At 36.3% G+C, this 21,478-nt stretch overlaps 1 protein-coding gene across 5 annotated transcripts in view; it reads left to right on the top strand.

Moving 5' to 3' along the window:
• The window catches only part of LOC137632465 (choline-phosphate cytidylyltransferase A-like), a 225,513-nt gene that overhangs the window by 196,144 nt on the left and 7,891 nt on the right, over window positions 1-21,478 (top strand). For all 5 annotated transcript variants that reach the window (XM_068364403.1, XM_068364400.1, XM_068364405.1 and 2 more), the window contains 4 exons: window positions 9,055-9,280; window positions 19,085-19,236; window positions 19,491-19,712; window positions 20,620-20,885. In XM_068364403.1, the coding sequence (XP_068220504.1) occupies window positions 9,055-9,280; window positions 19,085-19,236; window positions 19,491-19,712; window positions 20,620-20,885 (866 nt within the window). The remainder of the gene's footprint in view (window positions 1-9,054; window positions 9,281-19,084; window positions 19,237-19,490; window positions 19,713-20,619; window positions 20,886-21,478) is intronic.

The raw sequence follows: 21,478 nt of genomic DNA, 5'->3' as shown, positions 1-21,478 counted from the left end.
TCAAAAATATGAATAAAAAATTTTTTTATAGCATTTTTTTGCTAGGACGTACCATGTACGTCCATGGGGGTAAAGGGATGGCTTTTGTGAAATGTACCAGTACGTCCTTTGGGGGTAAAAGGGTTAAGCTATTCAGTTTCAACCCCAGTGCTAGTTTCACCTAATGTTTTGCCTAGCAGTAATCGATTGTATACCATCTGCTGATAGTTTTGATGGTGCTCATTATAGAGTCGAATCCTTCATCACAAGCTTCAGTCTCTCAATTTGGTCCAGTTTGTTTTACTGTATTGCAAAACCTTTGCCTTTCTATAATACTGATTTGCACTGTAGATAATCAAATTCCTGAAAAGAAGAATGGTACAAGAATTCTGATAATTACATCCCTACTTTTACTTTTTGACCAAGGGCCATTGAGCAACTATTTTTGTGCCATGATTGTAATTAGACCTGCCGTATAAGGCCTCTAATGCCAGGCACACAAATTTTCTTATGGCTTTAACAATGTCTAAACAGACTATCAAACAATTACAGCATGATATGTATGTGCCAGCCCATGTGACTTCTAATTTAAAATCGACTTTCTCTTAAGTGGTAGGCTTTGAAACAAGTCATCACTCATGTGTATCCAAAGAAAACGAAAATGTTAAGTTGTAATTGTGTTGTTTCTAATTTTTCATAAAGTGGTAAAGGTTATGATTACTACTATTATTCTTAATTAATTTTCCAAAGAGGATTATGAATTGATATTTAGAAGTGATTGCAGGATAAGCCATAGTTAAGTGGTTTTGCCGTCTTGACTCTCTCTCTCTCTCATGAAGAATAGCTCTTAGATTGTTGGCTCCAATAGGAGGAAATGTTGGTCATTAATTGGAAATTTTATGTATTGCTGATTATATAGTAGTCGTATTATCTTCTTTACTAGAGAGAAATTAGGTCATGTTGATCTTAACTTTATTGTTAATTTTCTCCCAATTAAAGATTCACTAGATCTATGTAGTTTAAACTTTGATTGCTAAATGATTAAGCAGGATGCCAAAGAATAACATAATTTAGAGATTTTACAGACGTAAGGTGATATACTAGGTTTATTGTCATTTTTTGTTCAGGTGTCTAGTTACCAAGCAACTGCCTTGCTTTAAAAGAAAGTAAATATGATCAATTTATACAGTATACATGTAAGTTAATATTATTGTTATTCTTTATTTTGTGTATGTTAACATATTGAGGCTACTATATATATAGTTAAGAACATGTGGGTCTTTACTGAGAGTGTTTTTTTCTAATTGAATTTAGTTGTAGATTTGAAAGATGGCAAGGCTGAGACCCAAAGAATTGATATTTCCAATAGGTAATTTTTCTCAAAATGCAAAACTGAGAATGGCTTATCTGGTTCTATTATAGGCATAGTGATAAAACTTGTGAAAATGGGAGGCGAGTATTTTCCCACCTTGAAAATTAGAACTCAGGTTTTGAGGATGCAGCAATGTTTAATTGACTATTTAGGTGTGTACAGTATACAAGATTTTTTTTCATTGCTTTTAGGCTAGTTTCAAATTTTCAGTACAGTATTACCTTGGTTTAAGAGTTAATGGTAATTTGTTCCGGAAGCTAGTTCACAACCCGAAGTGTTCACATCCTAAAATAATTTTTCCCTCAAGAACTAAAGGAAATTCTCTCTATGTATTCCCATTGTCCATAAATACACATACTGTACTGTACAGTATACACTTTATTTTTAAAGGTTTGTAATGGTAATTATTGTTGAAATTATAACCATTAGCATTAGGAATGAATACATATCAAACTTTACTATAAATAATAAAAATGTTGACAAATTAACTTGCCCTTTATTTTGGAGAAGAGTCTGCTGTCGTCAGGTAGACAACAGAGGAGGAAGTTGTGAGAGGTTATTGCTTGGAGGAAGAATCTCCCTCCATGAGAACTTTCTTGAATAACTTTCGCTATCACTAAATGAATCACTTAGTTTTATGCTTTCTGGTCACTCGGTCGTTGTCTTAAGTCCTTCGCTATGATGATGTCGTTCAACGTCAAAACATGCCCGGCAATACAGATGATGACATCCTAGATACGTCATTTTCAAATATAAACCATGTGGAAGTTAAAATTACTCATATCCTACAAAAGAGTAAAGCCCACGGTTGTATATCACACAGTTCACACTCGGGAAATTTCACAAAAAATCTCTTCCCTTCCCTGATATCAGCCCCTCTTCCTTTCTTCAGCCAACTAAAGAAGTATTTGGGATTCTAGCCTTTATTTCTGATTGTGTAAGTTTTTATGTAACCATGTAGAATCACAACACTTTCTCTAGTCATTGGCGACATTCCCAACCTTAGGCATTACTTGAACCTCCCCCAGCTTATAGACAAAGGGATCCTCATATCTCACCCCACCACCTATGGAAAAACACTTGAGATTCCAGTCCTGATTCATGGTTATGTAAGGTCTATTTTAGTGTATTTCTTTGTTGTGTTTAAATCACGCAGAAAGCATTTTGTTTTCGGTTATTCCCCTCTGCCTCCCACCCAAGCCACCAAAACACCAGTAATGCAAGTTGTTGAAAACTCTGTTTAGTCAAATACTGTGACACTTATATCTAAAATCACACAGAAATTATCTTGATACTATAAATAATTACCTGAGAATATCTCAATCCAAATACAGTATATCCATACCATTATGTTTTTCCTATAAATTTCTGATTTCCTGCATCATTTGTATTTCACAATTTCCTCAATATTGTATCATTTGTAACCCCAATAGCTGTAAACACAATGACATGATGAGACTTTTTTGTAATTTATTAATTTTTTCTCAACTATCTTTTTACAAAATACAGAAATATTTTCATATCTTATGTATATATCTCATATTAGTATTGTTCATTATTTTCACGAGTAGAAATTAGCCTACTGTCATTATTTACATTTGACTGTCTACGCAAGGTAGAGCAACAGAAGAACAAATATGCTCTCTCTCTCTCTCTCTCTCTCTCTCTCTCTCTCTCTCTCTCTCTCTCTCTCTCTCTCTCTCTCTCTCTCTCTCTCTCTCTCTCTCTCTCTATATTGTTGATATTAAAAGTATAGAGTTTTTAGTTTGATGAGGTTTTTGTCTTATTTCAATATCTTGGAAACCCCCAGGAGAGGGAGGACGAGCCACAATTGGCTACTGAATCCCTTGCCAACTTCGAGAAAGATATGGTAAGCATCACTTACTCTTTGCTGGGATGTACACCCTATACCTTATGTTTATATTTTTCTGTTTATAAATTATTTTTTATGGCCGTTTTTTCCAATTTTTATGCTTTCTAATAGATAATGCAAGTATATTGGGTTTCACAATCTAAACTATGATATTGTTGTTCCCTGTCCCTTCACATAATTTTTCTTTAACCTAAAGTCCAGTTCGCCCTTTATGTTGAAGGGTAATGATTTCTGAGAAATTTCTTGAATGCATGGTTTGGAATTTGATAAAGTTTCGAGTGCAGTTGTTTGCTCACCATTTTTGACAAGAATTTACAAGCTGGAAATAAAAGTTTATAATGTGTGATAAGTATGTTTATTTATGAATTGCATGATGCTACTAATTTTAGTATCTGCAGACATTGTAACTGATTTTTAGCTTGAACTAACATTGGTAAAGCCCAATTGAATTTTTTTTTGCCGGGCATAATATGGCATGCCACATTATTGCTACGTCATTAATCATGGCACAGTACAGTTACTTGTCGGCACCTGATCCAGAAGTGGAATAAGAGATATGATGATCCATGATCCTATTCCATTCTTTTGACTTGGAATGGGATTATCTAAAGTACGAATCAGGTCTGAGTAAATGCGAAAGTTTAGCTTCAGAAGGCATTCGACCCAAGGTTGAAGCTTGTGAGGAAGCATTCAAGTATGATGTGTTGACGACCATCAGAAATTTCAACAGATGTTATAAGAACTGCTTGGTAAAACATTAGATGACCCTATCCTATTGTTCAAAACAAAACAGGTTAAACTGGAAACACTATCCTTGCCTGAAATAGCATTAACACCCTTAGACTACTTGAATGAAGCGAACTTCTCCATAAACCCTGAAGGTTGAGATTGAAGCCTTTTAATCTCGCAGTATTATGAACATTTGAGAGTTCACTACTCAAGTGAACACTAATTTCTACATTGCCGTGCAAATTCACTAAACTACCTTTTTACGAACTCTCCTCTGATCTAGTATCTTCCTCCTTTTATGTTTAAGAGTCCCTATCATGAACCCATTTAGACACTAGCTAAACCTTATCATCCATAAGGTTCTGGCATATAAGCACCCTCCAAGCATCTATATTTAAACTCACATTGCTCTCCTCAACACGGAATACAAGCAGAGTGGAGATAATTTTCCTCCAACAACTTATTAACTGAACGATTAATATTGAAACGCATCTTAAACCAGCTGACATTTAACTAGCTAACAGAAAAAATCTTATAACTAAGTACTTAAAACTGGTAATCAGTTGAAGTGAATGATAGAAGCAGCCAACATGAATTTTTTTCTTTTTAAATTTTTGCAAATGAATACTGTAGTATGCATTTTATAGTGGTCCCTAGAAAGAATGCACTATTATCTTGAAAATTTCAATATTATGTAATTCAGTCTTTAAACCTGTGCCAGATCACAGAGGAATACTGTAACTGGCCATGAAAGAGGGAACAGTCTCACAAAACTACAGGGGGGGGGGGGGGTTGGTTCCTCAGAAACACATTTTTCTACCACATAATGCCTATATCTGTGGGATCAGCATGGTTAGTTGGTCCATGTTGGAGGATGAGGTAACCCTCATCTCTTACACTCCTGCTAGCCTCCCACACAGGATATATTTGTTTACCAAGTTGGGTCAGCAATGCTTTGTTGTCCCCTCCTATTTAAAGGATTCAGGTTTGTATAGTTAGGACAAATACAAATTACATAAGATTTGGGATTTTGTCCCTCTTTTAAGGAGTAACAAGGGTGATATGCCAGCACCCATTATAAAGTCTGGAAGGTAGCAAACCAAATGCTGGAATTACCGGAACAGTTCTTCCATGTAAGTGTTGTTTGATGTCAATAAGTGGGAGACTTCTCTTTGTTGTCATCAAGTGTGCCACATATTTGACCCATGAATTCATAATGACAGGGCAACCCCAGTCATTTTGTGGTGATTGCCTGGTACCCTAGAGTGTAAGGTACTTGTTAGTCTTATGCCCAAATCCAGTGGACTTAGAGGCTGTTTTCTCTATAAGTTCCAGGATATGAATATGTCATTTGCTTTGCAGGATACTTTAAAACAGTTATTTTCAATAATCCAGCGGCATTCTTAAGTTTATAAAAGAACTTGAAGTCTTTAGTAAATATGTTTCACCTTTTCAGTAGTTGTAGATTATTTGAATTTTATTAATATAAATTTTGTACATTAATAAGTATGTATGATCATGAATATAGGTATACATGATCAGAAAGAAAGAATTTTTAGGTACACGTAAATGGTCTATGGTAATTGAAATATATATAAGCCCTTGAAGTGTATGATGTGGTTACATAATTGTACTTAAGTACCGTATGTTTAGTTATTAACATTTTTCTCAGCATCTCTCTCTCTCTCTCTCTCTCTCTCTCTCTCTCTCTCTCTCTCTCTCTCTCTCTCTCTCTCTCTCTCTCTCTCTCAGAGCAATATGCGTAATAAGGGTTACTTTCAGTATATGCATACTATAGATATTTTATTTGTTAAATTGGTTTTCATTTGTTTTGATTTCTCAGAATACAGTTTTTTGTTTAATCAAAATGTGTAGATTGTTTATTTTGATGAGGTTGTTTCTTCTTATTTCAACATCTGGGAATCCCCCCAGGAGAGGGAGGAGCCACAAATGGCTACCGAATCCCTTGCCAACCTCGAGAAAGATATGGTAAGCATCACACAATATTTGCGAGATGTACACCCTATACCCTATGTTTGTATTTTTCAGTTAATCTTTAAATCGTATTTTTGTTTTTATCTTAATAATTTTTACATTGACATTTGATTCTATATTTAGCTTAATACTAATAGATAATGCAAGTATATTTTGTTTCATAGTTTAAACTATGATATTGTGAATCCCTAATCCTTTACATGACTATCCATTAAACCAAGAGTCCTGATCACCCTTTTTGTAGAAGGGTAGTGACTTACTGGATGTGTTATTCAACGCATGGTTTGGAGTTTGATAAAGTTTGGAATGCAGTTATTTGGTCAGCACTTTTTATAATAAAATAGAGTGCAAGTTGGAAACAAAAGTTAAAATGTGTGATGATTTTTTGTATTTATGAAATGCAAACATATTTCTAGGAGTTTTTTTTATAATAAATATATGAAAATTAAACAGAATCGGGTGGCAAATAAAGCTACAAACGAAATGAACTATTTTTCTTTCATATTAATGTTTTGGTTAAGCTGTAAGGTTAAATAGATCTTTCAAACTGTATCAGTCTCTTTTCAAGCTTCTTGAAATCATCTTCTTACCTTCCCTAGTTTTGAAGCAGCAAAAAAAAAAAAAAAAAAAAAGATAAGTTTGGTTTCCTTATGATGGTTTAATAAACATTGATTGATTGTTAAGAATGTAGGTCTATTTACCCATAGGATTACAGATAAATGTTTTACAGTATTGAAATGGCTCTTTGTATGTAAGTATTCCCCTTAATAACAATATATGAATAATTCATGCCTCAATTTGCCTTCCTATGAAATTAAATGTGGTTTTCTGCAAGGTGTTGGTCTCAAAGTTGAATTATTTAACCTTTTGTTCCTTAATTTATTGGAGGTTATAGTTAATGACAAGTTTTAGAGTGATCAGCTTGTCCATGTAGATGTGTCAAGTCTAGTTATCATTGGTGAATTTGACATGTAATTTGCTTTATACCGGAAATGAAGTGGTATTTATCTGTGAAATTTAGGTTTTAGAAAGATTCGTGTCTCAGGTTTCATCAACAATTAAAACCTGAATAGAAAATATAGATTAATTGTCAAGAGGTGTTTGCTTGGAAGGAATTAATGTAACAGTTTTGGACTTGTTTGAAAACAATAAAATTTGTTACAAAGGTATTGTGTAGAAAACACAATGTTTAAGTTGTAAAGTTACTCTTATCGTTGTAAATTTCACTGCCTGATTGATGGTGCATTTATCATGCAATCATTAATGGTTGCATATATTGTGATTAAAGTGCTGCTTGAAATGGCAAAAAGTGAGAATCAAGAGAAGATACTACAGTTGCTTATACTGTATAAACAACTTGTTTGTTCTGTGTTAATGTAGAGTTTAAAGTAGACACACTTAAGGGTATTTTGACTGGTGGTTTGTACAATTTTCTAATGTAAATAATCATTTTCATTTATAAAAAGCTATGTAGGGAATAGTGATGTAAATGATAATTGCTATATGTTGGCGGAATTTTTATATTTTTTTTTTCTTTTTTATACATGTTAATAACATTAGTAGAAGAAACGCAAGCAAGTATGCTGGCTTCTGTCTTGTCATGCTAACTTAAGCTTTGTTTATCTAAATTAATATCTTTGTAGTGCTCCTGTTTGAAATGATACCAGGCTGTGATTTGCTTGTTTTGCTGTGTTGTGTTTGGTGTGCAGTTATTACTAATACTGTATTTTACAGTATACTGTACTCTATCATTATTAGGAAATATTTGATAAATTTTAAAAGTTACTCTTTTATCTAAATGCCACTGATATTGATAGAGATAAATTGGAACCCTTGTTTTTTTCTATTTCATTAGAAAAAAGGAGGTTTGTTTCACAGCAAACCCACCATTTGCATTAACCTACTTTTGAGGTCTTCCACAAGTCCTAACACCTTATAACTATTAGAAGTATAATAAAGATTCAAGCAAACAAATCTCTTAATAAAAAGGCTTGTTCAATCAAGAAGGCTTAAAGGTCCAAACTACGCAATTCATGTAGGGTTTTCTGGCTTATTTTCTAATAAAACTATTCAGATCTTATTACCAAACAAATACCACCACAGAAATTTGTAATCTTCAGTGATTTTTAAAATACTGTTGAAGCATTCTAAAATGTTATATAAAGTTGATATTAATTTTGAAATTTGTTGGAAATTTGAATAGGGGCATAAGGGAAAGGAATTTTCTTTTAAAGCAACCAAAAGGCAACTAATGTAAAGATGATAATTCCCATTAGTGACTTTCCAACGTTTCTAAAACCCTTCATTTTTATGAAATTGCCGATTTTATGGAATAACAGATATGGAAACTACATTAAACTAACCATAGGACAGTAGCCTTTTTTCAAATCCTAAAGAGAATTTGATTTGAATTTGACCCATGGGTGTACTGTTTGATAAATAATCCACTTAGTTTAGAACCTGTATGCAGTAAATGTAGGTCAATATGTATAGATCAAACTTCAAGCAACAGTGAATGTCAAGCTTTAGAAACATCAATTAAAGTCATTTTATCAATGTTGAAACTTTTTATAACTTCAGTTATCCAATTTAAAAAAATCAAATAGATAAATTTTATTTTAATTCCAGAGCTAAGCGTTTGGTCCAGTTCTATGAGAATCGTTAATCTAGACTCGAGGGTCTGGTTACACTGCTTAATGAGGAACACTCCCTGGCCAAAGAAGACCAATGTCAACTAAATTATTACAGCCTTATTAAACATTTTGCCATTGGTCATCTAGACTACATAATAGGTCTTTCATACAGTTTATGATGTAAAATCTTGAGTTCTTACATCCCAATGTTATTGGTTTCTCAGAGATGTATACAAGCTTAGAATGTTTGGGCTGAGCTATTTAATTGCTTAGTACTCAGGATCCATAAGGGTGCATGTGCTTTGTCATTATCTTGTCAGCAAATTATTAATAAATTGTAAACGAGGTGTTTAGGGTTGATGGAAGACGAAGGGTAGCGAAATGTAAATGATGGGTTTTATTGGAAAAATATACTGGTAGTTTTATTTTTTATAAATTGTTGGAAATAACCCAATTATTTTTTATCCTTACAGACTATATGTAAACCAGCACCTTTTGCTGAAGATGAAGAAGCTGTGAGAGATAGAAATAGCTGTAATTATAACCTCAAAATCACACAAGAAATGGCTAAGGCTGGTCTTTCGCCAAGACCCATCAGGGTTTATGCGGATGGCATTTACGATCTCTTCCATCAGGGTCATGCAAGGCAGCTAATGCAAGCAAAGAATTTGTTTCCCAATGTTTATCTAATTGTTGGAGGTAAGTACATATGATATTAGATTGGAGTGCTATATTCAGGTAATAAGAGAAAGAAAATCTGCTTCTTAGCTCGCACAGTCCACTGTAGTCATTAAGGAGGGGTCTTTGTAGTCCACTGTAGGCATTAAGAAGGGGTCTTTGTAGTCCACTGTAGGCATTAAGAAGGGGTCTTTGTAGTCCACTGTAGTCATTAAGGAGGGGTCTTAGTAGTCTACTGTAGTCATTAAGAAGGGGTCCTTGTAGTCCACTGTAGTCATTAAGAAGAGGTCTTTGTAGTCCACTGTAGTCATTAAGAAGGGGTCTTTGTAGTCCACTGTAGTCATTAAGAAGAGGTCTTTGTAGTCCACTGTAGTCATTAAGAAAGGGTCCTTGTAGTCCACTGTAGTCATTAAGAAGAGGTCTTTGTAGTCCACAGTAGTCATTAAGAAGAGGTCTTTGTAGTCCACTGTAGTCATTTAGAAGAGGTCTTTGTAGTCCACTGTAGTCATTAAGAAGAGGTCTTTGTAGTCCACAGTAGTCATTAAGAAGGGGTCCTTGTAGTCCACTGTAGTCATTAAGAAGAGGTCTTTGTAGTCCACTGTAGTCATTAAGAAGGGGTCTTTGTAGTCCACTGTAGTCATTAAGAAGGGGTCCTTGTAGTCCACGGTAGTCATCAAGAAGAGGTCTTTGTAGTCTACAGTAGTCATTAAGAAGAGGTCTTTGTAGTCCACTTTAGTCATTAAGAAGGGGCCCTTGTAGTCCACTGTAGTCATTAAGGAGAGGTCTTTGTAGTCCACAGTAGTCATTAAGAAGAGGTCTTTGTAGTCTACTGTAGTCATTAAGAAGTGGTCTTTGTAGTCCAATGTAGTCATTAAGAAGAGGTCTTTGTAGTCCACAGTAGTCATTAAGAAGGGGTCCTTGTAGTCCACTGTAGTCATTAAGAAGAGGTCTTTGTAGTCCACTGTAGTCATTAAGAAGCGGTCTTTGTAGTCCACTGTAGTCATTAAGAAGGGGTCCTTGTAGTCCACTGTAGTCATCAAGAAGGGGTCTTTGTTGTGTCCATACAGCCATAGCTGTACAAATATTTTAATATATTTGTTCCGGCGTAAATACAAACCCTCCGCTATTTATAGTGGTATACTTTCGGCGTAGCTGAAAGACTAGCCATGATAATTTTAGTGAGGGATAACTACCCCATCCGCTAGTTGGCGGGGGGGGGTGTGTGTAGACTGGCTACCCCGCTCACTCACACCTCTCGGCTGAGCAACCACTTTACTTTTTGGCTCGGTAAAGAACGGACATGCTGCCTTTCTCTCCCGCAAAGACTGGCCTTGGTTGTTTTTGTTTCATTTTTTTTTTCTTGTGTGTGTTTTCATTTATTTTATACATATATATGTGCATATATATATATATAAATGGAAATATACTTTTATGTTGTGAAATACTTGTAACTTTGTCATTGTTTTGAAACTACTCTACCTTGCCGCTCTCCCCTGCGTGGGTGTTTGGCAGGTCCTCAACACCCATGTGTTTGTTTTATAACAGTTCAGCTCCCTTTTGAGGAATTCTCTTACAAGGAAGGTAACTTATTCATGATTATACAGCGGAGTTATGAATTGTAAATCATCATAACTTTTATTTTCTTTTCTACAGATAACAGCGACGTAGAAAAAAGACCGACGGCTTTTGCCACTCCGATCAGTGTCTTAGGCTTTCTGTGGCGGCTCGTGAGCGGTCCACTTTACGAGGCAGCACTCGTTGCCGACCTTCAACTAGACGGTCTCCTTGTGCTGTGAGGATACATCTTGAACCAGCTGGTTCTCCTCGCGGTGATCGTGAGCCTTCGGGCTCTCGTCATGTTGATCCTGTGAGTTCTCATGACCTTAGGAGTCCTTCGGGCCTCCGTCGCGTTGGACTTTCGAGTTCACACGACTTGGAACCTTCGAGTTTGTTACGCTGAGCCTTCGGGCTCTCATAACGATGATTACACTGATCCTTCGGGCTTTCGTACCATCAGTCACACTGACCCTTCGGTGTCTCGTGACAAGGAAACTTCGGTTTCCCGTTGCGCTATCCTTTCGGGGTCTCACAACACAGGTTGCTGAACCTTCGAGCTCTCGTGCCTTTATCACGCTGACACTTCGGTGTCTTGTGACAGGGAAACTTCTGTCTCTCGTTGCACTATCCCTTCGGGTTCTCACAACACAGGTTGCTGAACCCTCGAGCTCGTGCCTTTAATCACGCTGGTACTTCGGAGTTTCGTGACAGGGAAACTCCGGTTTCCCATTGCTCTGACCCTTCGGGGTCTCACAACATGACCGCTAGGGGATCACGCGATCACGCTGAACCTTATGGTTCTCATGAAACAAGTCACCAAGAGTTTTACTCCTATGACTGAGTCTTTTCAAACTCTCGTTGCAGTGTTCGCGCACGCGCAACCAAAACTACGCGCATGACAATCATCATCAAAAGTTTTACTGTCTTGACAGAGAACTTTCAGACTCGCGTCGCACGCGCATGTAACCATCTCGGTGCGTGCGCGTGACCATCTCAGTGCGCACAACCAAAACTACGCCCATGACAATCGTCATCAAGAGTTTAACTCTTATGACAAAGAGTTTTCGGACTCGCATCGCCCGAACACGCACGCGTAACCTTCTCTGTGCGCGCAACCAAAACTACGTTCGTGACATTCGTCATCAAGAGTTTTACTCTTATGACAGAGAGTTTTCAGACTTGTCGAGCGAAGTGTTCGTGCGCGCGTGACCATCCTGGTGCGCGCAACCAAAACTACGCGCATAACAATCGTTATCAAGAGTTTTACTCTTATGGAAGAGAATTTTCAGACTCTCGTCGCAGGTGACCATCTCGGTGCGCACGCGTGACCATCTCGGTGCGCACGCGTGACCATCTCGGTGCGCACGCGTGACCATCTCGGTGCGCGCAACCAAAACTACGCGCATGACAATCGTCATCAAGAGTTTTACTCTTATGACAGACAGTTTTCAAACTCTTATCGTGGAGTGTTTGCGCGAGCGCAAAAACCCTGAGGGATGCCTGCTGCCTAGGGTTTTCCGTCTCCCTTCAGGTAACTATGACACAGTTCCTTTGGGTTTTGGTCTTGTGAACCCTGGTGGGTTCACGCAACACAATTCCTGAAGATTCCATCAGGAATCAGCAACAGAGTTCCTGCTGGTTCTCGCCACAACATCCCTTAGGGTCTTGAGAAAGGAATTCACGAAATAGATTCTGAACCCCTAGCTTCTCGTCGCACCAAATCTGTTGGTTCCCCCGATCTAGAGTTTTTTCTGAAAACTCTATGGTCGACCTCCCCCACTTCCCTACGGGATGGGTCTTCCTAAAGCATGACTTAATATGTCACTCTACACTCCCAGCTGATTACTATGTCTGCTAGGCTGGTTTCGCCAGCACCGATCCTTTCGTTTTCGAATGAACCACCGTCATCTTCCCTCCACCCTCCCACTTCGAGTGGTTGGGTTAGCAGACGGAAATTAGCGGAAAATGAAAAATTCTTTACGTTCCAGTTCATTTCCCCTGGCAGGCCTTGCCTGAATTAGACAGTAGTTTTCTCGCTAGTGAGAAAGCGTTCGATGGCAACTCTATCAGGTAAGCAGTCGATGGCAATTATGTCTGGTCTTCTTGAAGGAAACCCCCACATACGAGACTTCACCCTTTTCGGGAGACACTTTCCTGAGAAGTTTTACAGAACTTCAATGGGTGCTTTTTAAACTTCATAAAGAAGACCGTAAGTCTTCCTAAAGCATGCGCTCTATTCAAGACAAAACCACAAGTTTATTGTCATAGACTCGGGTTCTACCGTTTGAGTCAGCTGTTCCCGTCATTGTATTTTGGGTACAACGACTTACCGTTTTACACCGTTTTACACGATAAACTTCTGAAACTTTCTATTCTACCCTTACAGGGTTATTGTCTCAAACAATTAGTCCCGAAGGAGCAGTGTTAGCTTACGTTTTAGAACGAGAGCAACATCGTGGTCAGCTTTTCATTACATTTACGAACATTTCAAACTCTTTTCATGGGGAACCAGACATCCTTGTCTGTGTATGAACATTGGCCAGCTTCTCCCATAAAGAGGAGGGGCAAACCAAAGGAGAAGTGATCGCTTTCATAACTATATTTTGTTTGAGAATATGCGCGCTCTCATTCAAAAAATTATTAGAGCTAGTCAACGATCAAAAAATTCCTTGGGCAATAATGTTGCGATTTGTCGCACATACATTATTCCTGCAACCGGATTCGTTGCAATTGTTTCCTGAAGGCAGAGATTACATATGCTCTAGCGCAGACGGGCAAGTACTACATATGCTAGCAAGCGATCTTTCTGCTAATAATGGCTATATACATCTTGCAATTAAAACTCCGTTCTATTAACTTATATAGTTATATCCCTTACTGAAATCAGGTTATTCAGTACATTACTTGGCTACTTTCCTGTAACCAGGTATACGGCATTTACGTTCTGCCTTCTTATAGGCATTTTCTCTTTTCTCCGGATTGGAAGTCAAAAGTCTTCTGCCTTGTGCTGCTCAGTTGGGAGCTGTGGCACATTAGGGACAGCCCACCATTGAGGAGACTTAATTGTTGGTTTGGGAGCACTTATTGGAGGTTAGGGACAGAGAAGATGGAAAGTCACCCACAATTAAGCAGATGTGGCAGCAGGTGGGTAACCATCAGCCACCTCCCTCCATTTTACATAAGTGGTCACAAAGCTAATAATTATAGAAGTTATTTGATGAGATTTCCAAAGAGACTTGCATTAGAAAATATCACAAAGAAATTAAAAATGAGTGAGAAACTGAAGTTGAAGCACAAATGTGCAAAAGCCCAAATAACCAAATGGTGCGTAGACTTCAAGGAAGGGTGCGCTGCAAACCTGCACCGTAATAGTGCATGCTTGTTCTGTCAGCAAGAACAAGAAATAGAAAAATTAAAACCAAGTACTAAGATGATGATGTAGAAAATTGGATTAGTATCCAAGAAATACAAAATTAGGTAGAGTCAAGGACAGAACCTAGAGAGGAAATAACCAACAACAACAAAGTTCATGAAACCCACTAGACGAAGGGTAGCTAAGGCCAAGAAGACTAAACAACAGCCTAAAAATGTAACTAAAACCAAAAACAGATTCTCCCCCCTAGCAGAGAAAGAGGAAGAGGAGACATTGTTAATTGGAGACTCAATGGTAAAAGACCAAGAGGAGCATATCAGCCTCGAAAAGAGAAGAAAGATCAGGTCCTCTCCAGATGCCAATGCGCAGAAGATGGAAGAAGTGGTCAGTAAAACTATAATAGAAAACAGGAAGACCACTTTTGTTGTTCAGGCAACTGGAAATGACTTAATCCTTAGAAAGGATACTGCTGGCCAAACAGAACCTTAAAAACTGTTGAAACGGCTAGAAAAAAGACCAATAATACTATAGTTATTGGTATTCTCCCGAGACTCAGTGTCAGCAACTTCACTCTCAGTAAGGCCATAGCGGTAAACGAAAGGGTTAAGTCCACATGCCAGAAAAAGAAAGTGAAATTTATAGATCTTTGGGATACTTTCTATGGCAAGAGAAAATTATACAGAAGAGACGGAATACACTTTAGAGAAGAAGGCAAGAGAGTATAGGGAAACCAACTTAATCTCAACTTGTACAATTACTTAAACACAGTAGACCAAGAACAAACTAGACCCTTAGAAAATTCTACAATAACAAATAGAGGAAATTTGGCCGAAAACTTGGATAATGCAGATAAAAGTAAAACTAAAACACTAGTAAATTAGGGAAACTAGCAAAGCCTCAGAGGAAGAGGAAAAAGATAGAAAATTTCTTCAGAGTGGCACAATTCAATGCTCGGTTAGTTAGAAACAAAATAGAAAACTTCAGGTCAATGATTGCTTGTGGGGAACTAGATGTCATAGGCATTACTGAGACCTGGATTCGAGAATCAATAAAGGATTTTATCGGAGAATATCGAATCCCAGGTTTCAAGCTTTTCAAAGTGATCCGCCTTACTAAAAAGAGTGGATAGGTAATGCTCTTTATTAAAAATAGCGTAAACCCCATAGAAATTAAATTGCAAACCAAATGTGAAGTGACAGGGGAAATATAAACATCATAGGAAAAATCATGTCCATACTGGTAATATACAGACCACTACATCAAACACAAGAACAGGACGAAGAGCTGTATAGACAACTTGGACGAGAAGTTAACAATAAACTAGCTGTCCTAATGGGAGACTTCATTGCAGCAGTATACTAGGACACTATAAATTCTATATCAAACACAGAGGGACATCTTCTTCTTCTTTATCTGCATCTTTTCCCACTTTTATGTGTGGTCAATGTTTCTGGCCAGCATTCTCCATCTACCTCTGTCCCACACTTAATCACCGGTTTATCCCTTTGATCGAAGGTCATCCTTGATACAGTCCATCCACCTTCGCTTTGGTCTCCCTCTTCTTCTCGTTCCCTGTACCTCCATTTCCATCACTCTCCTCCCAATATACTGTTCATCTCTTCTCATGACATGACCATACCACCTCAGTCTACTTTCTTGGATCTTATTTGATAGTTCTCTAACTCCTGTGGTACCCCTAATTACCTCATTCTGTATCTTATCTCTTCTTGTCACCCCACACATCCATCTCAACATTCTCATCTCTGCCACATCCAGCTTCTTCTCTTCTGTCTTCTTTATTGCCCACGTCTCCGCTCCATACGTCATTGCTGGTCTCACAACTGTCCTATGTACTTTCCCTTTCAACTTAACCCCTATTTTCCTGTCACATAGTACTCCACACACTTTTTTCCAATTCTTCCATCCTGCTTGTATTCTGTGGTTTATTTCTGACCCCAGATCACCATCCTCTGCAACTGTTGATCCTAAATACTTGAAAATTTCAACTCTTTTCAATCTCTCTCCTTGTAAACTAACTTCCCCTTTCTCCCCATTTTTCAATCTCAAATACCCTTGTCTTTTTCCTGCTACTAGAATGTGTCAACAATGAATTCTTCCATCAGTGGGTTGATAAACCAATCAGGGAAAACAACATACTAGATATTATGCTAAAAATGGAAGAAAATTTAGTATCTAGTGTTTCAGTAGGCAAAAATATTGGCAAAAGTGACCACAGAATAGTAAGGTTTTAGGTAAATATTCCTCATCATAAAGAAAGGAAAATTATAAAAAAAAAAACTAGACTACAGTCGGAGTAACTGGATAAAACTGAAGGAATGCACCAAGAATTTAGAATACAACGAAACGGGGAATATAGATACACAATGGGACTTCTTTGTAGGAATATATAAAGAAAAAAGGGCTAAATGTATTGTATACTGCTTAGAAAAATTTTACCAAATGGAACTCTCCAACCTAAGTGGTTCAACTGAGAAATAGCCAATGCAATAAGAAGCAGAGAAAGGAAACATGATTCAATGGGTCCACAGCCTTCAGTTCAGGAATATTTCCAAGCACAAGAAGGTAAGCCAAAAAGTAGATAAACTAGTCAGAAAGGCCAAGATCAATGAAGAGAAAAGAGTGGCTTCAGCTAGTAAAGAATACCCAATTGTTTACATAAGTAAACAGTTGAAAGCCAATCAAAAACAACATTAGCTCCTTAAGAGACTCAGAGGTTAATCTTATAACAAATGATTTGGAAAAAGTCAAACTTATGAATGCATATTTCACAGCTGTATTCACTAGGGAAGAATTAACGTCCCTCCTGGTCCATCTATCAATTATGAAGGGTCACAACCATTAGATAGAATCACCTTTGCAATGGATAATGTCAAAACTAAAATAAAAAGACTCAGTAAGTTTAAGGCACCAGATCCAGATGATATTCATTCACGAGAGATTATAGAACTAGAAGAAGAGATAACTCCACACTTTTACAAAATGTTCTGGAAGACAGCCAATGAAAGAAAGTCATCACAAGGATGGAAACTAGGCAATATTCCCCCAATCTACAAAAGGGACAAAAAGCAGACCATGACAACTTTAGACCTGTCTAACTTCATTTCCTAGCAAAAAAAATTTTAATTAATTATTGTAGATTCAATAGTAGAACATATAGAGAATAAAACAATCTTATAGATAGCCATCATGGTTTTAGACAAATGAGATCATTTGTGACAAAACTTTTAGAATTTTTTCATAACATGTTTAGCATTTATGACAAGAGCAGGGCAATAGACATCATATACCTAGACTTTTGGAATTTTTTCATAACATGTTTAGCATTTATGACAAGAGCAGGGCAATAGACATCATATACCTAGACTTTCCAAAAGCTTTTGACAAAGTTCCTCATAGAAAATTAATGGTCAAAATTAGAGCACTAGCCATTATTGACGAGCCAGTTGAATGAATCAAAGATTGGCTAACAAACAGAGCATTTATGACAAGAGCAGGGCAATAGACATTATTTTCCTGTTGGCCGTTAGCATTAGCTAAACATATTAGTGAACTACAAGCTCTTTTATGTAATATAGGTTTTAGAGAAAAGATTTTTCTCTCATATTCCAAGCTAATAAAAATTTTAAGATGAATAGTTTCTCTCAATTCTTTCTTAATCTGTCTTTGAAAAAAAGAAGTTAGCATTATGTCAGAGAATAGATTTCTTATTACGATGAGAGTTGTAAAGTGTTATTTGGACAATACTGTTTGTGGGGATTGGATTTCAAATCAGTTACTTTAAAAAAATATTAAGACATTTTTTATTAATAGTTTAGTCACAGAGACTCGCAGGAAATTGTATCCAAGTCAGATGAAAGGTATTGTTTATGGTTCATGATATTAGAAGTGTAGCCACCCCTTAATTTCTGAAGGAATCTTTCTTCAGAAGTTTCTTAGCAGCAGCTCAGTAGCATACTAAATCTATTTTTGCTAAATATCTTTAATTCCTTAACTGATCCTTCTGCCATGTATAAAGCTTCTGGGACACATTCTACACTTCAGCTCTGTTACTAAATAGAGATTCAGACTTGAAATTAGTGAGATAGTGATGAAGCAAGCTATGATTATAGGAAAAAAACAAATTCTTTCATACAGTCATTTATTGTATATTGGATTCCCTTCTCTCAGGCTCATGAGTCTTGCTGCCTCGCACTAACTTTTCACACAAAAATTAGGAAAATGAATTCGTATACCTGAAGATCAACAATGAGCTTGCAACTTTTTGACTAATTCTGTCTGGTAGACCAAAGACTGATCATTCCAAGAACTCATGATCAATTAGATAAAATAAATATATTGTATGTGGAGAAAACATAGTTAATAGGTTTGTATGAAAACCTTGTTTCAAATTTAAAAAACAGTACTGTATAGCATATTTATTTCCAGGATGTTTTTGGCATCATTGACCTTAGTAATTTTGCCATATGCATTACAGCATAATGTGCTATATTTAGTGAGTCACTTAGGTTAAAGCTTATAGAGTTAATAGTTTTTTAAGCATAGTTCAACTCATTTGGCTGGACAATCTCTCACTTTTTAATACAGTAATAATGATAACAAGTAAATCCCATGAAAAGGGTGGAATCCTCTTTAATATGATTTTGAAGGAAAAGTTCACTGATGGTAAGATGGCATTGGGTGTTTTTTGCATTTTATATATATATATATATATATATATATATATATATATATATATATATATATATATATATATCTATCTATCTATATACCAAGGCACTTCCCCCAATTTTGGGGGGTAGCCGACACCAACAATGAAACAAAACAAAAAGGGGACCTCTACTCTCTATGTTCCTTCAGCCTAATATTTTTTCCAGTATGTAGTGATGCCCTTACTCATAGTCGCAAAGGTCGCACTGTAATGTCTGAAGATGAACGTTATGAAGCTGTTCGGCATTGTCGCTATGTAGATGAGGTGGTTCCTGATGCACCTTGGACGTTAGAAGATGAGTTTTTAGATTATCATAAGGTATGTTTTATATGTATGGATGATCATATGCCCACATTTTCCATTTAGGATAAAATCAAAATTAATTTTGAGTAAGTCAGTAAATATTCCATCCATATAGTAGGAATTGTAGTTTGCTCGTGTTGAAAATCTAAATGCAGGTGTAATGAATTTTTAGAAATATTTTTATTTGAATCCTGGATTCTTTATGTAACTCTGGTACTATATATATGATACAAAATTTTATATAATAGTGACAATTTATCCACTTCCAGATAGATTTTGTAGCACATGACGATATCCCATATACTACGGGCAGTGAGACAGATGTGTATGCTCACATTAAGGCCCGTGGAATGTTCGTTGTTACAGAAAGAACGGAGGGAGTTTCAACTAGTGATGTTGTGTCACGTATAGTTAAAGATTATGATGTTTATGTCAGAAGAAATTTAGCGCGAGGGTATAGTGCGAAGGACCTTAATGTTTCATATATTAGTGTAAGTATTACTAGATTAATATCATAATAATATCATTAGTTTTTTTCAAATACTGTATCAAGTTTTCATACATAGATTGTTAATACAGTACAGTACTGTAATCCAGTATTCATGAACCCTAAAATAGGAAGACTAAACTCAGCATCCTCTTGCATATACATTTATGGTCCTTTAGGATCAAAATTGGCCTAGAGCTTTCCAATATGTTGCAACTGATGGTCACAATACCCAATAAGTGCTCCTCACTTCAGAACTGATTTCTGTTCTTGAGATAAGTAAATTAGCAAATTGGTGAACAAGTGAGAAGCATTCTCTTACAGATATTTCAAATATACCGAAGTATTAGTGTGAGATAACCTCTTAACTAGTTATACACTTCATCATGCCTCACCAATTATATACATCCTTTATGTTTAAAAAGTAGTGGACTTTTGATATCTTAACAGTCTTGAATGTAAATGAATTTGGTAAATGAAATACATGCACTGTAGAAAAATTTTTCTGCTGATCCCAGTGTTGTATGTGCTACAGCTGAATATTTGTCCAAGTGTGTCTTTAATAAAGTTACATTAAACATTTTTTTCTTGTAATTAGTGCATTGTTTAAAATTTTTAAGCAGTGTTTCATTTATGATACTATCTTGTATTGGTGTTATTACAAGTGTTACCATGATTAACTTTACACTTTTTTTCATTCTAAACTTTTAGCATACAGTACACCCTCCTTATCTGCAGAATTTAAATTTGTGGTTTTACTGATCTTTTGCCATCTGAATTGGTATATTTTTTTTTTTATCAACAGGCTTTATATGCTTTTCATATTTTGTTGCTGAAGTTATCTTAACATTTTATAGTATTTTAAAAGATCTCTTGCGACACCCTGTTTATATGGAGTTTCCAATTGACAGGAAAAGAAGTACAGACTTCAAAACAAAATTGATGATCTTAAGAAGAAGGGAAAGGAGATGATTGAAGACATGGAGGGAAAACGCACAGACCTCATTGCCAAATGGGAGGAGAAAAGTAGAGAATTTATTGATACTTTCCTAATGCTGTTTGGCCGTGATGGTAGATTAACACAATATTTGACAGAAAAGAAGGATTCAGTTTTAAGTGCCCTATCCCCTCCATCTTCGCCTAAGGCTCTCAGTCAGTCTTCTGAAGACTGTAATAGGTAAGTTCTAACTTCATGTTCATATTGTGTATATTAGTTGTAGGTATGTAAGGGATTTTTTTATGATACCATTTATTATTATTTATAGGAGTTTTAATTTGAAGATGTAGTAAACCACGTCTTTTTTGTATTCAGAAATAGCTTACATCAAATACTTGGGGTTTGTTAATGAAACTTAATTCTTGATTAATTCATCATATATTTTATGCTTGTGTTAGAAATGAAAACACTATAAAAGTGAATGCTATTCAGTACTAATTAATCTAGAAGATGCACGTAAAATACGCATGTATGATGTAAAGTATTGACAATCCTTCATTTAAGAACTTTATTGATTTCAGAATTGGAGTTTTACATTCAAATTTGTTTAGAAATATAACATTGTTTATGATTATCCTATGTTTGTGGTCCTCATGCTTCATGGACACCTTTTACCAATGCAGTATAAAACTCTGTGCTGACCAAGAGCACTGCCCATGTGCCCCACAAATTCTGAGTTCCAGGGCATCAAAGAGGCTCAGGTTTTTTGTGTAATTCCTCATCTTCTCTTATGACAAGTGGGATAAGGTTGCTATATCCATACTGTTTATTCA

Source organism: Palaemon carinicauda, chromosome 41, assembly GCF_036898095.1.
Source record: "Palaemon carinicauda isolate YSFRI2023 chromosome 41, ASM3689809v2, whole genome shotgun sequence".
NCBI classification, from domain to species: Eukaryota; Metazoa; Arthropoda; class Malacostraca; order Decapoda; family Palaemonidae; genus Palaemon; species Palaemon carinicauda.
This window is presented reverse-complemented; position numbering and strand designations above follow the sequence as displayed.